At 41.7% G+C, this 23,172-nt stretch overlaps 1 protein-coding gene across 1 annotated transcript in view; it reads left to right on the plus strand.

Annotated features, from left to right (window-relative positions):
• The window catches only part of zdhhc8b (zinc finger DHHC-type palmitoyltransferase 8b), a 62,177-nt gene extending 39,077 nt beyond the window's left edge, over positions 1-23,100 (plus strand). Inside the window, exons 2-11 of the mRNA XM_035658156.1 lie at positions 9,139-9,260; positions 12,683-12,840; positions 13,652-13,824; positions 13,985-14,087; positions 14,485-14,576; positions 15,886-16,018; positions 16,927-17,032; positions 18,205-18,311; positions 18,499-19,565; positions 20,107-23,100. Of these exons, the coding sequence (XP_035514049.1) occupies positions 9,139-9,260; positions 12,683-12,840; positions 13,652-13,824; positions 13,985-14,087; positions 14,485-14,576; positions 15,886-16,018; positions 16,927-17,032; positions 18,205-18,311; positions 18,499-19,565; positions 20,107-20,239 (2,194 nt within the window). The 3' untranslated portion in view covers positions 20,240-23,100. The remainder of the gene's footprint in view (positions 1-9,138; positions 9,261-12,682; positions 12,841-13,651; positions 13,825-13,984; positions 14,088-14,484; positions 14,577-15,885; positions 16,019-16,926; positions 17,033-18,204; positions 18,312-18,498; positions 19,566-20,106) is intronic.
• The last annotated feature ends 72 nt before the right edge of the window (positions 23,101-23,172 follow it).

The raw sequence follows: 23,172 nt of genomic DNA on the forward strand, positions 1-23,172 counted from the left end.
CTCTCTCCTCTCCTCAACACACACACACACAATCGCACACAAACAATGGATTTTCCAAACACCTTAAACTGCTCCAGCAGCTAGAAAGCCTCTGGGGAGAAGGAAGTGAACAAGAGGAGGGAAGGAGGAGAGACAGAAAGGGAAGGGTAGTGGAGAAAGACAGCTATCATGCATTCAGGCTCGCATGCCGGAAATAAACACAACTTCTGTATTCTGGCTGGTGGATGTGTTCAGTGTGTGTGTGTGTGTGTGTTGTGTGGTGTGTGTGTGTGTGTGTGTGTGTAAGAGTGCTTCATTGGTGAAGGTGGGCCGGCGCTGGTGGTGGTGGTGGTGGGGGGGACACAGAAGGAGAGGAGAGAGAGAGAGAGAGGCAGAGTGAGGTAGAAAGAGAGTAGGAACAGCAGCTGGCACAAGCCTCCACACCAGCGCCACTCGGTTGTGTGTCTGCGTGTGTGTGTGTGTGTGTGTGTGTCTGTGAGCACATACGAGCCTGTTCGTGTCTATAAATGCTCGTATGCTCTCGCTGTGTGTATAAATACGACGAAGCCTCACACCTACAGAGTAGCATTTAGCAGACAATATGGTGAGTGATGGCACAAGACAGCTCGCAGTACTCACGAGGAAGAAGGTCGGAGCTTGTTAAGTCTTTATTATATGCAACGTAGTTTCAGAAGAAATATATTTTACCTAAAATAGCCAGTGCGGCCAGCTTTATTTACGACCCTACTCAGGTGAACAACCGCGTATTCATGTGCTGCAGAGTCATTTTTAGCCGTGAGCTGTCTCCAGTTGCCCACCACATTTCTTTTTGCTTTTTTTCTGAGAACTGAAGTAGTGCTTGGTTCAAAGACTCAGGTATTATTATCAGGTATCGTTCTACAAGTGCAAAAGAGTTATCTGCACACTGACCGGTTAAATGTAAAGAAGCTACGAGAGATAAATCTACCGATCGCTCACCGACAGCTAACTTGTCACACATGGACTCTGGGGCGATTTTGGTATCAGTGTTGCCATCACTCAACGGTTAAATTGACAAATAAACTAGTCTCTGTGTTTCTTTAGCAGCACGAGGAGGAGGAGGAAGTTTTCGGTATTCAAATGGGTTTTTCCCATTTCCTGGGAAAGGACAGTGTGTTGTGTGTGAGTAATAAAGCTATTCTCAGTATCAAACATGCAGAGGGCACCGATAGATTGGCACCTGCCTCTGGGCGCACAATACGCGGTCTGTGTTTGTGTGTTTAGAGCGGTGTGTGTGTGTGTGTGTGTGTGTGTGTTTCAGGTTTCACTACACTTGTGTGGGCGAAGAAAAGTTGTGCGATCGACACGCACTTTGGATCGCTGCGCACGTATACGTTCGAGTGTGTTCGTTCCTAGTACATACCAGAAAGGTGTGTGTGTGTGTGTGTGTGATTTGTGCTTTTGTAGAGTGTGTGTATTTCTTTTATTACACAAACAGTAGTAGGAGAATAAAAGGGAAAAAGGTGACACTAACCCTGTCCCTTGACACACACACTAGCAAGCACACACACTAACTTACCGGTATTCCTCTCCCGTTAGAAAAATGTGACATCTGCTCCCACAAACTGCTTACCCACATTAAGAGGAAACGCTGCAGGGATGAATTAATGTTTGTTATCCAAAGTCAGATTATGTTAGTCAGTGTTACAAAAACAAAATCCTACTCTGTTTCAGTTGAATGACCAGTCATCATGCATTTTTTAAATGTAATTTTAGATTTCTGATGAATTTCTTGAGCTCAAAGGTGAGTTATGTATCAGCTGTAAATATAGCTTCAGAATGAAACTGTTCATTTAAACATGAGCCTTATAGGTATGGAGCCAGGCAGCGTTTGTAATAGTATCAGTGCTCACTGGGTTTATTTATAGTGTGATGTAATTTAGTGTGGTAAGATGGTTAGACTACATTTGTGGCTAAGGGGAAATAGAAATGTTTTTTCCTCTGGATAGTTTTCCTCTTTTTTTCTTTCTGCAGACAATAAGAACGAGGTTATGAATATGTAAATTACAAAAGGGCAATGTTTGGGGGGCAAAGCATTTTATTTCATTTCAAATGGACTTCTTATGCAATTATGAAAATGCAAATTATATTGAGAGCTCAGAGCTATAATTCAGATGGAATACAGTACCCTGCAGCTGCACAGGTCCCCCCTCTGCTGCGTTGTCCTAGAGTGAAGTCAACCGTTCCTCAAGGCTGTCTCCTCATCAATAAACAGAGCTGAATTAGGACTTGACTTGTGTTTCCAAATCTCTAAAATTTCAATTAATTTTGCAAGTCTGTTCATGCATAATAAACATAAAAAACAAACAAACTTAGAAGTCCCCCTTATCTTGGATGCTTTTGTTTGCTGAAGATTTTCATGTAACAATTTATAAGGCAAAAATGCCAAACATTTGCAGGTTTCAACTTCTTTGAGATTTGCTGCTTTTCTTTTTGATATGTATATAACTGTTAATTATACTGGATTGATAACGTGACTGCACACGCATAGATTGAAGCCTGACCAGATGGATTCTTGCATTGTTTTGTGAGTCCAGGTGCCTGGCAAGGTTAGTGAATTGGTTGTTTTCTCTGAGGTAGGTTGGACAAAAAAAAACCTCTGGGAACTTGTGATGACCATTATTTACTATTTTCTGACATTTTATAGATTAAAGGCAAAAAAAAATGTAAATTAAATACATACTCTTAAAGTGAATGCACAACTCAGAAAATTGTGTTGCTGTGTGGGTTCAAAAAAACAGAAAATACCCATCCCAAATGAATAACTTAGGGCTTGAGGAAATGACACGACACCCAGTCAATCTGTGCAGCTCTGCCTCTCATCTGACCTGCCTGGAGCTGCTCTGCTGCACGCCTCCAGCAAACATAACCGCTGTCTGCGCTGACAACAGGCCTGCTGCTGTTGTGTGCGATTGTGTGTGGAATACTAAATGCCATGTGTGTGAAGGCAGAGACTCAGCGATGTGTTTGCGTCAGAGATTGGCAGGTCCCTGAGGATTTGGCAGCGAGTCATGCTGCCGTTCATGAATCCTACGAGGAGTAAAATAAGTTTGACAGAATTTGAAGAGTCTGTGTGAATCTGGAAAATAACCACAGGAGTGTTTCAGCTGGCGCAGGGCTTCTGTGGGCGAAAATGGGGGAAAAGTATGTGGATGGACTGTTAATCATGGGGGCCTGCTGAGACAGATGTGAAAAGATTTCTTAATATGGCATGTGGATCAGGGCTGAAACATAATGATTGAGCCCGCTGTCTCATTTCCTTATAGAATATTAAACGATTCCCATTTTTTAAATCATAATGAGAATTCACTTCCTGGAAGGTGAAATGACACCTGCCTTGCAACAGATTCTGGATCAGTGGGTCTCAGCAGGCAGTCTGCAGGAGAACAGGCCTCCCATGTGCCTAAATGTAAATGAACTAATCAGTGGAATAGTGTTCTCACCGTGTGATAGATACATTATTGTAAGTGTTCCCAGAGGCCTGGCAGTGTTACAGGTATCATTCATGCGCAAACATTATAGTCAGAAATGGCTTGATTTCTGATCCTGATAATAGATGCTATATTGTTCCTATACAGAACATCTCTGACTTTGAACATTTGAATACCAATAGAAATATTGAATATAATAAATATAGGAATCGTGTATGTTAACCTTAGAATGTTCCGTTTTTATCTACAGACATTACAGGTTGCCTTCAATAGAGGCCGTCATTTGAGCCGCCATGTTTCTACAGTAGCCCAGAACAGGCCTCACTGGCCGTAGATAGTTTCACCGCCACCGTAATTTCTCCTACACGTCATGTTCTCATTCTCAGGTTGTCAAATACAGAGAATAGAATAGTGGTGTTCAGTTAGTTGCAATCTGCAACTTCACAGCTAGATTCTGTTAAATCCTACACACTGGCTGCCTGACCCTGTTAAAATATAATGAAGGAAAACAGAACTAAAGGATTTGTTTCTTTTCATTTAAAATCAAATTTCAGTTTGATAGTCCTCTCCTATTCTCCTTCAAAAGCGAAAAAGCGCTACTTTATTTGATTTTAAACTTAATAGCTGACTGAAAAGCAGAGTTCCACTGCTATCTCTGGTCAAAAGTCTGAAATGTCACAGTGTACTGACTCACTGGAGTAGACTTGTGTATCCTGCAGCGAGATGAGAAGTTAATATACTGGACGTCTGCAAAAAGAGCTCTGCCTCTGCTGCAACAGTTATGCCCATTCTTTTTTTAAATCTGTCTTTTGTGAGTTTCCCAATTATATGGAAGTAAAATGCTAAATAACTGGCATGCCCCTGTAATTGTCACACACAATATTGTGTTTCTAGATTGGATATAAAAGCAGCTAATCAACAAGAGAATGAAAAACGTTGAATCTTAACAAGCAAGCAAACAACGATTGCGCCCATAATAATGGATTAGAGCTGACTGACATGAATGTCACTGAGCCGCTTTCAACTCCTGAATGAATCAGACACATATTGTGCATATTAGTCCATCTCCCTTCATTCACAAAAACTGATGAAAATGCCTTCATGTTGGACTAAGAACCCGTCAGTGTCGGTGCCAAAAGGATTGACTCTTCTCTTCTCTTTGATGGTTGTTCAGACTCTGCCCTCCACACAAGACCCCCCACCCCCCCACCCACCTCCCAGAGCTACTAAAAGAACAGATAAGAGCAACTTCAAAGGAAAGGGCTGCTTTTTCTGCTCCGATCCAAAGGCAAGCAAATGAAGGACAGGAAGATTGAGTAGCCAAATAGCTTTGGGGTGTGTAGCGAGCATGTAGGCTGCTTTCTATGGTATATGTGCCTTATTTAAAGATATAACTGTGCCAACAGACCAGTCCTACCACCTTAAAAAGCTTTAAGTTCTTCATCAAGCAATTATTTACTTTACAAAGACCACAGAGGGTTTTCCTCCCTCTATAGGTTTTCCACAGCAGCGGGGTTAGAGGCTTCATTTCAAAGAGTTCCACACAGAGTCTGTTTAATCAGTGGGCTCAAGCCTGGGTTTTTTAGGGTGAGTTTTTAAGACAGGATTTGTGTCCAGGCTTTTTTTTTTTTGAAAGACAGCTGGGTTATCATCACCAGAAAGCCCAGGCATTTTCTCTAATCTTAATACTCAACCAGAGACACCCCTACTGCTGCAGTGACTGAGAAGGCTATCAGATACCCTAGGCTAAGATTCTGCCTTTCAGCTCCTAAGCTGATGCTGAATTGAGTGAAGTGTTTGTGGCTGTCTGTGTGTATTATATGATTTCACTGTATGTCTCTGTGGTGGATATCAGATGAAGTATCTGTGTTATCCAGAAATGAGATGGGGCCTGCAAGAGAAGGGGAAACTGGTGCCTCTTTACAACTTTATCGTGAGGTAAAGATGCAGTTTACATGAAACCAATCCCAGTTTGTGGTGGTTGATTTTTACTGCAATGCACACGACTTTACCAGAAAAGGATGGAAAGAAAACATTAAATAAAAGTTCTTTTTTTCTTTTTTTTTGTATTATTAATTTTAGTTTTTGGCTACAAGCTATAAACACGCTCCTAAAGTTGTTATGGTGACTTTAGCAAACAGTCAGGTCTCCACCTCTGGGAAGTCCACTCTCCTTTAAGCTCTTTTTTTGGTCTCCACCGACTTCTGACAGAAATACCTGGCTCTGTGTTCCCCAGCTAGTCGGCAACTTTGTCTGCATACTTAAGCTGGAAACAGGGCCGTTGAAGTTAGGGGCCATAAACGAGTGAGCAGAAAGAGACTGAAATATTCTGTAAAGTTGAAGTGAGCTGCAGTCGGGTGATAATTCTCTGTGGATTCGTCACTACACCTTTTACAAGGAAAGCTGCAGAAAGAGAGTCCAAACTAATTTTGATGCTAATGTATGAAGACAAGGTGAACGCTGCTGTGTGGAAGGTGTACCCTTCGGTAGCAGTCTGCCTCATATAGATTAAGGTTAGTGAGGGGAACGGTGTGTTGCTCTGCCAGCTTGAGCTGTGGATTATTCCTCTTTAAGCCATCTTTTTTTTCCTTGCTCTTTTCCTTATTTCTGCCAGGAGCTGAACTGTGATTTTCGTTTATTTTATTCTTCAGCATGAACGTTATCTTTACACTTTTGTTGTGACAGTGTGCTGCGCATGTTCAGGGGCTTTTGAGCTGGCGTTGTAAATTCAGATTGGCTGGAGGGTGCCCGTCTCGTTACCTCTCCAGCTTCTGTTTGCAGGCATTTTAATTACCACAGTGAATCCAGGACTTTCTTCCACTTTGACCAGCCTCAGGACTGTAAGCTAGGACACAACCAAACTCATTATATTACTGCACTTTTGGCAGCAGAAGCTCCCAGCTTTATAAACTTGGTCCAAACTTTTTGACAAGGCGGAGGCTTTTCTGCCCCAGTTGAGGTATCATGGTTACACAAGCAGTAAAAGTGGCTTGTAAACAGTGTCGATAAGCGTTCTGTGGTAATTTGTTACTCCTACACAATTAACCAATGTCTGTGCCTTAATCAGACTTTTTCTCAGTCACATTTTACTCCCACACTGTCTGCTCCCTGGCTCCTAAAATGGTTGCTGTCAGCTGCGCTCCATTTTTTCTTCTCTCTGGCTCGACTGTATCACACTGTTGGCAAAAATACATGAACCTCTGACAGGCGAGTAAATTGGGATTTTGTAAGACGGTGGAGCTGCATGATATTGCTTTTCTTTGATCAATTTTTTTAGTGTTTGTACCTTGTCTACTTGCTGCCAAAGCTGTGATGACACAGCACCGTACTACTCACTACAGTCTCCTGCGTATTTGGCAATTCCACTGAAATGTACTTTGAGGTTGTTATCTTGCAAAAGTAAATATGTGCCATAAAATAAGCCACTGAAACTGCATTTAGAGAAAAAGTGGTAGCAAAACTTAAATTACCAAGTGTTTAGTTTGTGAGACAGAACTTTTTCTTCATTTTTAGCTGATATGTCTGATTGATATAAGTATGAAACATATGATTATTATTAATTAATTATTATTAAGCACACTGATGGAGACAATAATGGTTGAAGTTGTTAACTTTCCATCAAGTACAAAAGTGGATTTTCTTCAGAGGTCTGGCCAATCCATGTAGCAGATTCTAATATTTCAGTCTGGACCAAAGTGGTGGACCTACATTGCAATCCCTAGAGCCACACTGCTAAAATATATATATATATAAAAAAACAAAAACAAAACACAAAAAAACCCTGATGAGATAATTAAAGGCTCATTGCATCCTCAGACTTTTTAGCCTTCATAATGGGATCACAAACAATACTTGGCATGTGATTTCCTTGTTATTGTCTTATTATCTAATTATAATAAAGTGTATCTCTGCCTTTAATGGGTTTAGAATATACTTGTAATACATTATTTAGGTATTGATTATAATGTGAGCTACATTTTCCAGTGAGGCGTATAAAATCAACTCGGTCCCAACATTGCCATGATATGTTGCAGTGATATCTTGGAAAAATGAATAGAGCCCACACTAGCCCTGACAAAGCTGTGGACTAGTGCAGACTGGTTATGAGTGGCCACCTCATCCCCGTTAGCGCCTCTCTATTCTCTGTCAGTGGCTCTCTAGAGCCACAGCTCTGAATAATTCAACAAAGCAAAAGAGGACTGGCAGAGCAGGTGGGGGGATATGGATTGAAGATGATCTCAGGGCACAGGTACCGGGAAATTAACTTTTTGACGTCAGAATAAGCTGGAGAAGTCTCTGACCTGCAGGATCTCTGCAGTGTGTCCAACTGTAGGCGTTAACGCATCTTCATTCTGACGGTGTTTCATCTCTAGAGAGACCACACAAACAGTTGGCTTGAAAGATAGCTCCCTAGGAGGTACACAGCGACTTGACATTTGAGTCCAGGTGATTGAGCAGGGCTGTGGGTGTGATTCAGGGGTCTCCACAGTTGAATATTTCACAGCGCTGACTGAGTTATGACTTGCAGGCAGTGGAGAAGGTCAGTCTTGACGTAAAATGTTGGTGGAATTTAAAGGAGGTTCTCAATCGATATATTTTGCTCAATGACACTCGGGCCATCACTTTGATCCAGACTACAATTTCTCAACTACAGGTTGAACTGCTGTGAAATTCTGTACAAACATTTCCATTTCTATTGGATTAATTGACATGAAATTTGGTGTAAATGTTCACATTTAAGGATACTTTAACTTTCCACCGAGTTCATCAGGTCAAAATGTCCAATACTTTGGTTTTCTGACCAAATGCCTGCAAAACTAATGATAGTCCCATCACCTGTTTTTGTCTTTAGAGCTATTTAGCAAATATTAGCATGCTAAAATGCTAACAAAAAATGTTGGTAAACATTATACCAGCTTAACGTCATTATTTCACTCTGTGTACTGTTTCTAACTGGTGCTACGTTAGACACACACAGATACACTGATTGGTTTGTCGGTCCTGGTACAAATCATCAGATGAATGTTCAGGATGGAATAGTGTGGCATCTACTTATCTTCTGCAAATTCAATCTTGTTTTTTTCTACTGACTGAATATTATTCTGCAACTGTCTTTACAGAGAGCCTAAGGTTCTCCCCCTTGCTAGCTTGTGTCACTTGGTGTGGTTTGGCAAAAAACTGGTTGATGCTAAAAACAGTTAAGCAGTACACCACATCTACTATTGTAACTGTCGTTTCAGCTTGGCTTATATGGTCAGATGGGCTGTAACCTAATTTTGTCTGCTTATTCTTTAAAATAAACACTATGGAACAGGATGAAGCACAAATTAAGCGAGTAATGGTCTTTGAGATAAATGCATTAGTTTTATTTTATGAAACAACAACAGCATCTTTTTTGCACACATAATTCTAAAGGAGCCTTTCAGGCTAAGGATTAACACTTTAGTTAATTCATTTCACATTGAGCCACAGTTATCCCGCTAATTAGCGAAAATTACAATATTATTAGGATTAATATCAAGCTGGCTCAAGTTCTGTCATCCACTGTTTACCTTGCTCTAATTCGCTCTCTGTAATCATCTCTCCAGTTGTTGTTATAACAAAGAACAGAGACTGTAATGTGTGTGACTATGTGTCACATGATAGACAGAAAGCATCCTAATCTCTGTCCCTTCATTTGTGTCCCTAGGTGCCCCTGGTTGACAAAGGTAATCTCTCCCGCTGTGCCTCTCTACAATGGCCTGGTCTTCCTCTTCGTCTTGGCCAACTTCAGCATGGCAACCTTCATGGACCCTGGTGTTTACCCCAGAGGTTAGTATGCATGTGTGTGGCAAAAGGCTTGAGTGTCTTTAAATGGTAAATTGTGTTTCTAACTTAAAAAGAATTCTGGGGAAAAACAGCATTACTTACAATATTTATTTGACATCTGAAAAATATTAGCATCCATCATAGTGTATGTGCACACAAGTATGAGTAATGTTTCCTCCCTGTGAGTCCTCATGTGGAGGGCACACCTTTAATAGCAGCACATTTATCAGAGCACCACATTGTCTCAGAACATCATATTCTGCCTTACAGCCTGTTAAAGTCCACATGCTCCCCATGCAAGACACTGGTGGAAGTTATACAAGCCTTCATACTGCAAGGTGTACAGTGTATCTCTCAGCTGCTCAGCCTGTCAAACAAGCTGCACTGACTTATGTTCCTGATGCAGGCTTCTTGTCCTCAGCGTTATCCGGGTTAAGTAATAATGATTGAACTCATCCCCAGGGATGTTCGTAATGCGCTTGTAAATGATAAGCACCTGTCTTCAGGAAGAGCTTTCTCTGCCCATAAAGAGGTAATAATCATCCGGTTGTATAAAGTGCAGGTTATCTGCCTCCCCAGAGGTGGCAGTGTCCTTCTGCTGCCACTACCCTGCTGAGTTTTATAGGCTACTGAGAGATGAGGAGTTTTATCTCACAGGCAGCAGAGTCACCAGTAAAGTTTTGATTTAAAAAAATGAAGAACTGACATAGCCATTAACTGACATCTGCTGAGAAAATCACTCCGTCATCCAGATTGTAAAAGTGAGAATGAAAGGTTGGTGTGTACTAAGGATTTTTCCATTCAGTTCATTGACGCATGGCCCAGTGATTTATTGTCATTTTCTTTTTCGGGGGAAACTACAAAATGAGGTAATAAACAGATGAGAGAGGTGATTGTGGCTAATAAGGCTACACGGTTACAAGCAAAAATATCAGACAGTTATGCAATTTTTACAATTTAGTGCAATTTTGCCAAATGTACTACAATTTACAGAACTCAGTAATTCATATTTTCAGTTAGAAAAGTGTCCTCTGTGGTGTAAATGTGCTTTAACATTATGCAGGATCTCAGGCTTGTCTGAATGACCAGTTAATCTTAAATTTTTTGGTTAACATACTGTTGACTAGCACAAAAAATGGTAACGTAATTGCGATTCAGTGATTTTTCTTCATGGTCACCTAATATGATTTGTGACAAAACTGTACTGTTTGCCACAAATCAGTATTTTATATCATGAGTGAGTCAATTACCATATTTAATGTAGTCGATAGTGACAAACCGACAGATAATTACTACCAGACTCTTCAGTTTCTCTTCAGTTCTATGAAACGTTTTACCACCTTTGAGCTTTATTTTGGCAACTTTACTGTTTTGGTTCAATCTAACCTTTCCCTTTAGCAGCTAAAGAGCATGTTTTTTTGAGGAACTAGGAATTTGCTAGATGGTTAAATAGGCAACTGTTGCTAACATGTTCAACTTTATAATGAGATAGTATGTCCATTTTGTGTTTACAGCTTGTTCTGCTGTCCCCTAGTGGCCATCTATTAATACTACTTTGAGTTTAGCATATGTAACATTTAGCTCAACAGAATACATCGTGGCTACATTTCACAATCACAGGATGAAAGGATGATCAATTCAACATACAACATAGTAAACAGGAGTCATGTCAACATCATGTTTGCTAAGAGTTGCTAACGTTAGCCAACATAAGCCACCTACTTATTACACCAATAGAACTTTTTCACAGCAGCCATTTTGACATGAATAGCAGTTTAAACACAAGTGTTACCAATGATACTAATTAAAGTTGGTGTATCATTACAGGTTATAGGTCATTGTACTGCTCCTTCGATGGGCCAGCGGCCAGGTGGTCTTACATAGGTGTGTCGTGTCGTGTGGTGACTTTGGGTGAATGAGAGGCCAATTTTAAAGCGCTTTGTCTGCTAAGGTAGAAAGGTGCCATGTAAGTGCAGTCCATTCACCATTCACTGTTCACAGCGGTCGAGTTTCTGAGAGCAAGACAAGTTATGCTAGGCAGCAGCTACAGTCAATGTTAGCCATGTACATGTAAAAACTGTGTGGATAAGTGTTTTAAGTGCTGATTTTATCGCTGAAAGGTCAATGGTTTGATCCCCATTAGTAGCCATTCATGCTGCCAAAGTGTCATTGAGCAAAATACTCAAAACAGTGCGAGTTGCCTGTCTCATCTAGATACACAGTTTATCCTTTCATGAGGGACGATACACTTGTAATCAATGGCAAACACTTATGCATGCATGCTCAGACACAAAGACACACACACCCACACACATATTGATGCTGTGATGGGTAATAATTGCAGTAAAATGATGTTGGATATGTCCTCAGAATGCTTCTCAGCCACTGAGTATTCCAAAGAAAACCCATAATGCCATTAATATTCCACCTGACCCTCACGCGAGCAATTGTTTTATCAAGGAAGGTGTCTTTGTACATATATACTATATAATACGTACACAATAAAATGAGTAAATAAGCAGTAAATGCAAACCAACAATTTTAGTAAAAATACTCAATTTGTTTCACTTATTTCAGGCAGAAACTGATTGTAATTTAATTGGACTGCAGGTTATTTTTGCAGTGTAAATGTATATTGTATGAAATAGGCCATTGCTTTGTCTTTGTCTGCTGAATGTGTTTGTAGAAAAGAGGCTGTCGGAGGAGGTGCAGGCGTAACTGTTGTTTGTGCCTGTTGGTTTGGCAGGCGGTTTACCTTTAAAATCTATTTGAAGAGACTTGACAGCCATAATAACAGAGCAATCTCTGCTTATGGAACTGTTTATTTCTGTGCTCTACCTTTGTTTCTCTCGTTTTGTCTTTTCACTCTCTCTTGCTTCCTGGTTGTGTGTGTGTGTTCAGCTACCTGGATCTCCCTGCAGTTATTGTACTCTAAAATTATTCTGTCAGGTTGGTGCTCCGTGTAGATTGCGTGAATGTGCCCTTTGATCAGCTGAAAGACATTTTATTTTGCTCTGCAGCTCCCATGGAAAAAGCAGAGTCGCACCAAGGACAATGGAAATGCCACTTGTTCTCTCATACTGTAGTTTAGAGGTTATGGGTTTATGTTCAGGTCCAAAAAACAGAAGGCACCAATTCTGCCTTTCTAGAGGTTTAATTTAAAAAACCTCGTCCATTCTGATAATGTATGAAATGAAACTGCATCTGCTATACACGAATCAGCCTTAATGTTGAAAGCAGAACAATCAGGTCACGTCTATAAAAATGCTGTTGTCTCTGCTCTGCTGTTGTCCCTGTCAAATGGAATCATCAATCAAAACCATGCCTTTTTTTCTGTGTTTGTGTTTGTTTTTCTCACTCTACCATATGCATCTGTGCCCTGCTAATGTGCTTCTGTGTGTGTGTATCTGTGTGTTTCCCCGCAGCGGACGAGGACGAGGACAAGGACGATGATTTCCGAGCGCCGCTCTACAAGAACGTGGAGATCAAGGGCATTCAAGTCCGGATGAAGTGGTGTGCCACCTGTCACTTCTACAGGCCGCCTCGCTGCTCGCACTGCAGTGTCTGTGACAACTGTGTGGAGGTGTGTGTGTGGGTGTGTGTGTGTGTGGGTGTGTGTGTGTGAATACAAATGTGCAAAAAGAGAGACTGTTTTATGTTCAGTATACATTCATACACTGAAATCTAATCATGCATCAAGGTTAGACTGATTTATCGGGTCAATATTAGCTTTTGATCAACAATCTGATGGTGTTCTGTTAGCACTGGGCATGTCTGATCTGATATATGATGCAGTTTGTTTGTACATAGTTTGTATTTTCTGTTCTTTAAAGAATAAAAAAACACTGAATATATATAAATAATTTCTTAATATCTGTGTTTTTTTTTGCAAAATAAATATTTATCATTACAGACCATAATTACTGGCATAAATCTAAAAATTGGCAGCTTCAACCATAATATCAGTATTATTATCAGTAATAGCTTTACAGCAGCAATAACATTCTCATGTTGGTCTTACAAATGTACACACACATAAGGACATTAATACACACCCACACACAGGGTGCAGAATTACACAGGTTGTATTCCTGCATCCTGTTTACTTCTACATTTTAATTTAAAAAAGGCTGAATGTTTGACTGTCAAAACAAACGATAAAAATAGCAACTGTAAAAGCCTAGTTAAGAATTTCATTAGGACCCCTTGCAACCTTGTTGTACAACCAAGAACATTGTGTCCCTTAATTTGGCTTGCCTTATTAGTGGAGATTTAAATTAGTGCCAGTGATAAGAGACGATACATGGGACAAATGTATGAAAATGTAAAGGCCGGGCCTGTTTTAGGTCACATCATTTAATTTAATCTCCCTCCCTCCCTCCCTCCCTCCTCAGGACTTCGACCACCACTGTCCCTGGGTAAACAACTGCATTGGGCGGAGGAACTATCGCTACTTCTTCCTTTTCCTGCTGTCACTGAGCATCCACATGGTGGGAGTTTTCTCCTTTGGCCTCATCTTTGTCCTTCACCACCGAGAGAGACTGGGAGCACTGCACACCACTGTCACGTATCCTTCCCTTGCAAAGTCAAGTTCTTTTCTTCAGTGGCCAATTTTGTTGGTTGTCTATTTAATTTTTCAGAATAATGTTTCCTGGGCTGTCAATGGAGTTATTCTTACAGTGCATTTGGTATTCTTATATGTTGTTGAGCTTAACCTTTGTGTCCAGTCTGGTGGTGATGTGTATAGCAGGGCTTTTCTTTATCCCAGTCATGGGACTCACAGGTTTCCATATGGTGCTTGTAGCTCGAGGTCGAACCACCAACGAACAGGTGAGGAGCTGCTGACTTGCCTGTTCTGAATATACACACACAAACAATCATTTGCCCGTTATTTATCCAGTCAAAGTCAACAGAGCTGTCCAGCCCTACTTCACACTCACACAGATCCAAACATTCCCACCCAGACCTGCCTGACTGTTGGCACCTGGGCTGCACACACAGTAGAATAATACACTCCAATTAGTCCAATTAGTTAGCAGAAATACGTTTAATAAAGATAAGCACCCACGCAGTAAAAGGAATATGCTTCAGCAACATGAATCACCCTCTTTGTGTTCAAGCACTGGACCTCTGTGTATATATGACTGTGTGTATGTTCATGTGTGTGTGCACTGTGGCCTTGTGCTTCCTTTGCTGCCGACTCTAAACAAGGTGTTGTGTTCCTCAGGTGACGGGCAAGTTTCGTGGAGGAGTAAATCCCTTCACTAAGGGTTGCTGTGGCAACGTGGAGTATGTCTTATGTAGTCCCCTGGCACCTAGGTAAGATGCTTTACAATGCTGCTTGTGTGTGTATGAAGGTGGGGTGTATGGGTGGATGCTTTTCAGGTTGTTTTTTTTCTCAGTACACATTTAACTCTTAGGGATTTTTATTCAGTAGTGTTGTATTCCTGCTTTTGAGAGAATACGTTTAAATGCAGATGTGTGCGTGTGTCCGTGTGTCCATCATAGCCCATGACATCAATGCCATAGCACCAGTGCAGCACCATGTAACTGCAACAATAACACAGACTGCAGCAATGTATGTGGGTGTGCGTACGAGTGTATGCACGTGTTCTTGGTGGTTGTGGAGGTGCGTATCCAGTTCTGCCTGAAAGCAGCCAGCAACCCTGGGGGAAGGCAGATGGCTGAGAGAATTGAATCACTATGTAGAACAACAGTTAATGGGAAACGGAGCACAGAGGTAGTCAATGTGCTTATTACACACACACACACACACACACACACAAGCACTAACACGCACACACAAACAGCATTGCTGAAAACCCATGAACACCAGTTTTACAACCTATAGGGATGAGTCCAATTCCATAAAAATCAACAGTGCGACTGCAGAGAGACAACAGCAGGTGGGGGTGAAATGCTGTGTTACAAGCATCTGCTGTTAAGTTGTTGCATAATCCCTGGTGGAGGGTTTTTGATTTACCGCACCACTGACTCAAAGCATGTTGGACCTGACTGCTACTGAATGAACTGTTAGAGAAATATCTTTAAATTTCCACACTAACCATTAAATGTTAAAAGAGATCACAGTGACAGCCTTTTTAATTATGAAAAAAACTTTAACACTAATTTAAAAGGGGTTTTTCTGTCAGGAAGTTGTGTTTGAAATGTCTGTTTTAAACTGTGTGACTAGCCAAATGGAATTATGCAAAGTGATTAACTTACTTCATCATTGTACTCCGCATTAGGAATGATGGCTGGGTTTCTGTTTTTTTCATTGATTCAAAAAGACTTTATTCACTCTGGTACAACTTAGTTAGTTTGTGTAAAAAGAAATAAATACATTTAAAGACTTAGTCGTAAAGAGAATATGTAGGGCTTTCTGACAGGAATTGAATTCGGTTTGCCGCACCTTTGCAGCTGTGCTGAGCTGTGTATACTTTGATGTAAGTACTATAATAGTACAGTTTGCGCTGTGTGGCTCTGTTACTAAGTTGCAATCCAGTTGCTTCCAGTGGGGCAGACACTGTATCACTAAACATTCCTAATGCAATGGCATTGTTGAGCGCTGGACTATTCAAAAAAATTGTAGAATGTTTGTTTATGCCGGTTGCCCATATTTGTGCAGGTACATGTTGGACCCCAGGAAAAAGCCCCATGTGAAAATTCAGCCCCCATTCATCAGACCTGACCTGTCAGAAAGGCAGATCACCATCAAGGTCAGCGACAACGGCATCCACACCACCATCATCAGCTCCAAGGTGAGCTGTTCACAATTACTACAGAGCTTTGCACTGTTGTTTCCCTGTTACTCCATCATCCAACCGACCTACATTTAGTCTCTCTTCTGCGGCGGTGTAAGCATTTCCTCTTGTCTTATTCCCATAGTGTCATGTCACAAATGTGTAACATGGTGTATCCCCAATTGTGTTCCTACTTTCCTATTTTAATACAGGCTCATACTCAAAGATAACATATAAAAGGATACAATAGCTCATTAAAGCTAGATGTGTTAGAGAATGTTCTCTTGCTAAAAATAACATTATTAGACACTAATAAATTAAAAATTAATTTGACAATTTTTTACCCTAAGGGATATACTATCTCTATAAGGGTAGTTTTAATGGCAAACATCCAAAAATAAATTAAAAAATGTACATGACATAGTGGTGACAGTAGTAGTTTTATATTTTTACAAACTTCAAACTTAGTGGCAAATTAATGTGTGTGTGATTGTGTGCTCAGTGTGCTTGATGTTTTACATTGATTTTTATGTTTTAGTTTAGCGTTGTGGGTAATGTAGTCACCATATAGTAAGAAGAATTTGTGGAATAAAAAAGATGATATCTCTGGTGCTTGATTTCTTCCTCCTGAGTCCGAGCATTACAAAAGCGCAATGCTAAATGAGTTGAGTACTCTTTTAAGATGAGAAAAGAGGGAACAAAATACTCATCCAACTCTGAAATCATTTCCTTTCATCATTTCCACACCATTTACTAGAATAAATGTAAGCTCAAGTAGAGCAGCTGCCTAGTGCAGCTTTGCTACCCTACAGCCATCTGTGAGAGTTGTATTGGTGCATCCCCAATACTAACACATGCTCTTCTCTATTTCATCTGCTGTCCCCCCACCTGTTCTGGATGCTAACACCCTGCTCTCCTCTCTGCAGTCCAAAAGCAGCCTGGACGGCCTGGACGACAAAGAAACCCAACCACCGCTGCCGCCCAAAGCTGACAGGTACAACCAGCTGAAAAGCCAGCTGACCTCCAGCGAAGGTAAGAAACACAACAGCACAGCCTCCCTGTGTTTACCAGCAACTCTCCTGTCAGTCATCATCTATCCCATTTCTCTTTCCTGTCAGGGTGCACCCAACAGCAATTCCCCAAACTCCCTCTGTACATCACCAGTGTCCCAGTGTGTGACATGGTGCTAGTTTAGCGTGATAAATGTCTGTCCCAGTGGAAGGTCAATGGCCTTATTTATGCTGGGTCTGAGAATAACCATGATTTGTAGTGAGGAGGCGTGCCCTGTTCACTGAATCAGTACCAGATTTGTGGCACAGTGGCGAGATTTCAGAGTGATTGCAACATGAATCACCACCTTTTTGTCCGTGGTGTGTAACAATAGGAGCTCTTTCAAATGGAGGGATGGGAGAGGACTATGGTCTAGAATCAGGACTCTAACTAAATAAAAATGCCTGACTGCCTTTGGAAAGTCAGTCAATTTGTTCTGCATAAAATAGGATCTGTGACAGATCCTATTTTTCTGGGGGTTTTACAGTTTTACACGGTGTTGGCCAGTGGTAGTTTGTTCTTTCTACTGCTGCATTCAACAGTATGTAGTGTCAATAATATATAGTTTAGAACCTACAACAGCAGGTTCCCTCCAGAGGATCTCCAGTGTCATGGTGCATTATGTCAGGGAGTGAACATTTTCTACTCTTCCATGGAACACTATTGCTGCCTGGTGGTACTCCAGAGTACTGCAGTTGGTCTAAATAGATTGCCTCCATTAAAGCAATTTAGGGGACTCATAATTTGTGGAAATAAGTGTTCTTTGCATATTCTTCAGAGACACTCATGCACCAGTGCACAGGAGCAGCTACTTGCTAAGAAGTGCCTTGGGATTTCAGGCTCTGCTTAAGGACAAGGTAGTTTGTCAGGGATGGACAGCTGGCTGCTGCAGGACTTGAATGTGTTTCATATCAGTTACAGAAAAGACCACGTGACCACCCACCCACTCCAATTCATTTTCATTCTGTAGCAATGGTGATGGTGTGGGTTTCAAGAACTCAATCCCTACAGCCCATTTATTACTCTGATAATAGAATTCAGCTCTGAGGTCTTGTCCTTTCTCCCAGAAATGACTTTCAATCAGAGCTGGTATGATAGTGTATTTCTATATCTCTACATTGTTAACTCTGGTCTTCTTTCATTGTTTGTTGTAGAGAGTTCTCTTTCTGGTAAGACCCACCCTTCCACTCCAGCCATGTACAAATTCAGGCCGTCCTTTGGCACCATGCCTAAAGTCCATTACCACACTGCTGGAGAGAAGGTAAGATATGATTTGTTTAATACTTATGTATATGGTAGATCTTTAATATACTATCATTATTATTATGTATGATTAGTAATATCCCGAGGGTTCACTGTCTGGGGCAACAGCTTCAGTAGCAGTTGTTAAGGACTTCATTCACATTTCCACTTAGATTTGATGTGTTACTCTACCTTTTACTCCTCAGATTATCATGCCAGATGAACGGAAGACCTCGGCCATCTTGGAAGAGGGTGTCCGTGGTCATGATTACCGATCTGAGCCAAACCTGGACCTGCCGGAGTACACCAATGCTCCCCTCCACCGCACCTTCCAGTCCTCCCCCCTTCAGCTGGACTCTGACCCCATCAACTCCCGCTCTCTCAGCCTGAAGCAGGGTCACCGCCGGCCGGAGAAGGGCCAGCTCCCAGCCCTGCAGCCGCAGACAGTCACTTCCACCCCGTACAAGAGTGTCTTCTCGCCTAACACGCTCTCCAACCGTAATGGCAGCCTGTCTTATGACAGCCTGCTCAACCCTAGCATCTCTCCAGCCACTGCCAGTGAGTGCGCGGCCCATCGCGGTATGCCCTCCATGGGGTTCCACTCGCCCTACCTGCCCACCAAAATGTGCCACATCCGGGAACCTGAAATGCAAAGGCACCAGGTTGCTCCCACCTACAGTCCAGTGATGCCACCAAGGGGGGTGGGAAGGCAGTCCCCTCACTTAAGGGACAGGGACCCATCCCCGGTGCGCTACGACAACCTCTCCCAGACCATCATGGCCTCCATCCAGGAGCGAAAGGAAATGGAGGAGAGGGAGAAGCGGCAGATGCTGCATGGGCGCTCCCAGACCCATATTTATGCCCAGGACTCTGGCGTGTTTGATGGGGGCTATGGCCTACCCCCCAATGCTTGCTACCCAGATGGGCCACGTGGCCCTGGTTCCAGAGGCCCAACACCCCCGGCCTACGGAGGCTCCAGGGACAACCTGATGGGGGTCGGGCTAGTGAGCTATGGGCAACGAACCCCTGTGTTACGTCATGCCGGCTCAACGCTGGGCCGCGCCCCTAGGACTTCATCCACCTCCCTGCACACAGACCACAGTAGTACCAACAGCAGCCACAGCAGGGCCACTGCCCCAGAGGGCCTCTATCGCTCCCCGGCCCACCAGCCACACTCCCCTGCTATGCCCCGATCCCCCTCCTACTCCCACCAGAAACTCTCCTACATCAGTGCCCATGAGAGGACAGACTCACCTCGTCTGGGGGGTCCAAGGTATGAAACCTGACGTTGCCCCTGTGGGACTGCATGCATTGTACTGAGCCAGTGGGGACTGGTGGGCTCCTTCTGCTGGACACAAACAGCAAATTATGAGCACTAGTGTACTAGTCCTTAATGTGGCAATGTGTAGCATTTGTGTATGGTCTATGGTATTTGTCCAGCAGTTATGTCAGTTTATTCATATTAAGTGCTGTCTGGTGTGGATTCTTACATGTTCTGTTCTGATTTATATGTTTGCCTTTCTAGTAAAATATACTTTTTTGTATCATTTCAGGAATGTCAGATAAATAAAGTTGTGTGACTCCTCATTTCTTTTTCTTTTGCATGCTTTTCATCTACTCGTCTAACATTTCCAAGCCTTTTGCTTCACTAACAAGTACGCTTTCAAGTTATCACCCATACTGTTATGTTTTTGCCATTTAAAACTGTCATGCTCCATAAAACTAATCTGCATGCTGCCACAACCTCTAATTGTTTGCTTTGTATTTGGCTCTTTGTGTTGAATCACCTTCTCTGTTCTTCTCTTTCCACTCAGAGAGGCCATGAAAGTTAATGGGCAGATGGACTGCCACCCCAGTGCCCAGGGTGCCACCCACAGCCCCAGTCGCCACAGTAATGTCAAAAAGGTGACAGGCGTCGGAGGCACCACGTATGAGATATCAGTGTGAGCAGGGACACCGCATCCACCAACAGCGACGGCCACCCAGCTACAAAGAGATTCTCTCCTCTTTGTTATTTTTGTGAAGTCTAGATAGTGGCCAGTCAGGGGCACATAGCACTCCCTGTTTTGGAGTTATTATCCAATCAGAGGATCTGTCTGCTCCTTTGTGGGTCTGTCTAGCCAAATGCCCGTGTATGTTTGTACGGCAGGGGTTGGTTGTCAGTTGAGACCACTGCAGGCTTTATGTGTGAGGAGTGTCTTGTCATTAACATTTTGTGGCTCATCATCTTGGTCGTAAAAGTGGACGGTCCGAACAGACCGTCAGTGTTATTACTGTTGTCTCTCAGCCGTGGTCATTAAGTGTACGGTGTTCCAAATGTCACACACAAACTTTGCTCTGAAGGCTGAACAAAAACCCTACAGATGAATCCTACGCCGACATCCTCACCGTGGACCTCTGAGAGAAGACTAGCGTCCTTTCCGACTCAGTTGACCTCAAGAAGTCAAGGTGCTTCACATTAACTTGTACTGTTCGTGCTCAACATATTTAGTGTTTGGAGTTGAGAGGTGATGGAGTGCAGATCAGTTAGATCAGCAACCACTGCAACTGGTGGGAAAGGAGAGGGGAAAGCCATCGTATCATATCTGGTGGTTGCATTCCAAATTCATTGAGAAAGGCTTGCTTTTAATTAAAAGTCAAATAAACTAAGCTAAGTAAAATTAAGTTCATTCTTTGTCAAAAAGACATTTCTCAGGAATGAATGCAACCAGCAGAGATGCTATTTGATGTTAATTCATACATTATGAATGTCTCCTTCTTTGTCTCAGTTGAGTGCAGACTTTTAGGGCTTGGGTGTAGCTTAGCCTGCTTTATTCCGTTCGCAAGGGTGCAGTACATCATCACAGGCGTCTGTTTGTTCTCGTGAAGTTCAGTTTGGTGATTTCAACATTACCCATGACACAAGCGCTGGGCAGATACATCAGCGTTCTGAAAGTAAGAATACCTCATCCTGACGGTTCTCACCGAGTTCAGAACGAGTCCAGCCTTGCACAACCAAAACAACTTTTCTGTTTATGTTTTGTCTAAAAAAAAAAAAACTAAGAAAAAACATTTGTTTAGTACGTAAGGTAGGTTTGTGTTATAACCATAGGAATGGAATTGTGAAGTGAAACAAGCCATTGTCCCATGTAGTAAAATCAAGATAACTGGTCACCCATTCATTATTTTGTAGTTTTTTAATCGGTTTGTTTCCTTTTTATATACCCAACCTTTCAAAAACTATGTTTGATACATCTTTTTTATACAGATAATTAAGCCTGGAATGGATGTTTTATTTTGAGTGGTTTTTGTTGATAAATTATAAATTCAGTAAATAAATGAGATTGTGATAATGGGTAAAATCCATAAAGTAAATATATCTTATTCTACCTTTGCAGTGTAAAAAAAAAAAGATGATGAAATGTAACTACAAGATGTGTGATCTGAGGAAGTGAAATATTAAAGTCACAGTCTTTGACTAGTGAACAGTCACATGATCCACATGTGCTGTACACAGGTCAACGGTTGGGCTCTCAATAGAAGCTGCCTTGAGATTAGTGCCAAAAGTTGACACCCCTTAATTTCTCAAAGAGCGTAAACGGGTGAGTGTCACAGCGATATCACGCACACTGAAAATGTCACATCGATTTGCAGCAGCTGTCTGGTACAGCTCCAGTATTACCTGCTACTCAGAGTTCAAACTCAACTTTATTTTTTTTTTGCTGTTAATTGAAGAGAGTCTCATAACATTTATTACTTTTGATCATAAAATGAACTGAAAATATCTAGGTGGAAGGTTTTCATTTATATTCAGCACCAACTGAATATGAAAAACATGGATATAAAGTGGTGGACTTGGTCCAGCTACATTCACATTAAGAATAAACCATTGTTGCCTTTCAAGAGGAAAAGTTATGTTTCATACTCAATGAAATGTGGCTACTATAATTATTGTACACTAAGGGACAGTGAAATAACATTAGTGTTTTTGTATTGAGCTGGGCAGAAGTGACACTTAAGACTGGGGAAATTTCAAACTTTTTATCAACAGAAGTTCTGGAAGAAAGGCCAATGTTTAAGGTAATGAATCGTTTTGCTTGATTGTGGAATTAAATTTGACAGGATTTTCCTTTCTTCCCATTTGATTCCTCCATAGATTCCTTTCTGCAGAGATCAGAGTGTAAAGGCCTGTAGCTGTGGTAGAGTTGCTTTCTGACATGGTTGGATGTTATCAAAACTCGCTGTAGTTGCAACCTTCTGGCCAGTATGGTCTTCCTTTTAAGGTCTCACCCAGCTGCCTTAGCATGAACACAGTAATGTGAGCCTGGATACTCTATTTAAGTCACGTATTTCTAAATCGTTTAACAGTGTCTCTGTTGTAAGGCTGCGGTATACAGGGCTACTTATTTGCAAATCTGATGGGTGAGTGTCAGTGGAACAGCTAACTGGGACATTTTGAAATACCTGAACAGATTAATAGCTGCTGAGTTGCCTGAAAATACCCCAGTCTATCATGACTCTCAGAGCCCCGTTTGACCACATATCAAAACCCTATCGATGTCATTCCTCTTTAAGATGACTGCCATAAGTCCAAAGTTGTTTTTTGGAATGGACATCACTGCAGGTCAGGGACCATTCCTGACAGTCAGCAATGAATCTGTTCCATCAGCCACAAGCTGATTTTGTTTTCTGAAACTCAAATAGAAAATTCAATATGTATTAAAATATAAAATATACTATAAATGTACATGCGTTCCTATTTTTGTGAAGAGGAAAGATTTCCCAATGACCTGAGCAGAGTAAATAAAGTTTCCAACTCTTTGAATGAATGGGATTGATTCTTGTTGATAAGAAGGTACAGTGTGGGCCACCTGCACATTAATATATCATTAATTCTTTCC

The sequence above is a fragment of the Morone saxatilis genome, unplaced genomic scaffold, assembly GCF_004916995.1.
Source record: "Morone saxatilis isolate NCDOM2014 unplaced genomic scaffold, NCSU_SB_2.0 Contig16, whole genome shotgun sequence".
Classification (NCBI taxonomy): Eukaryota; Metazoa; Chordata; class Actinopteri; family Moronidae; genus Morone; species Morone saxatilis.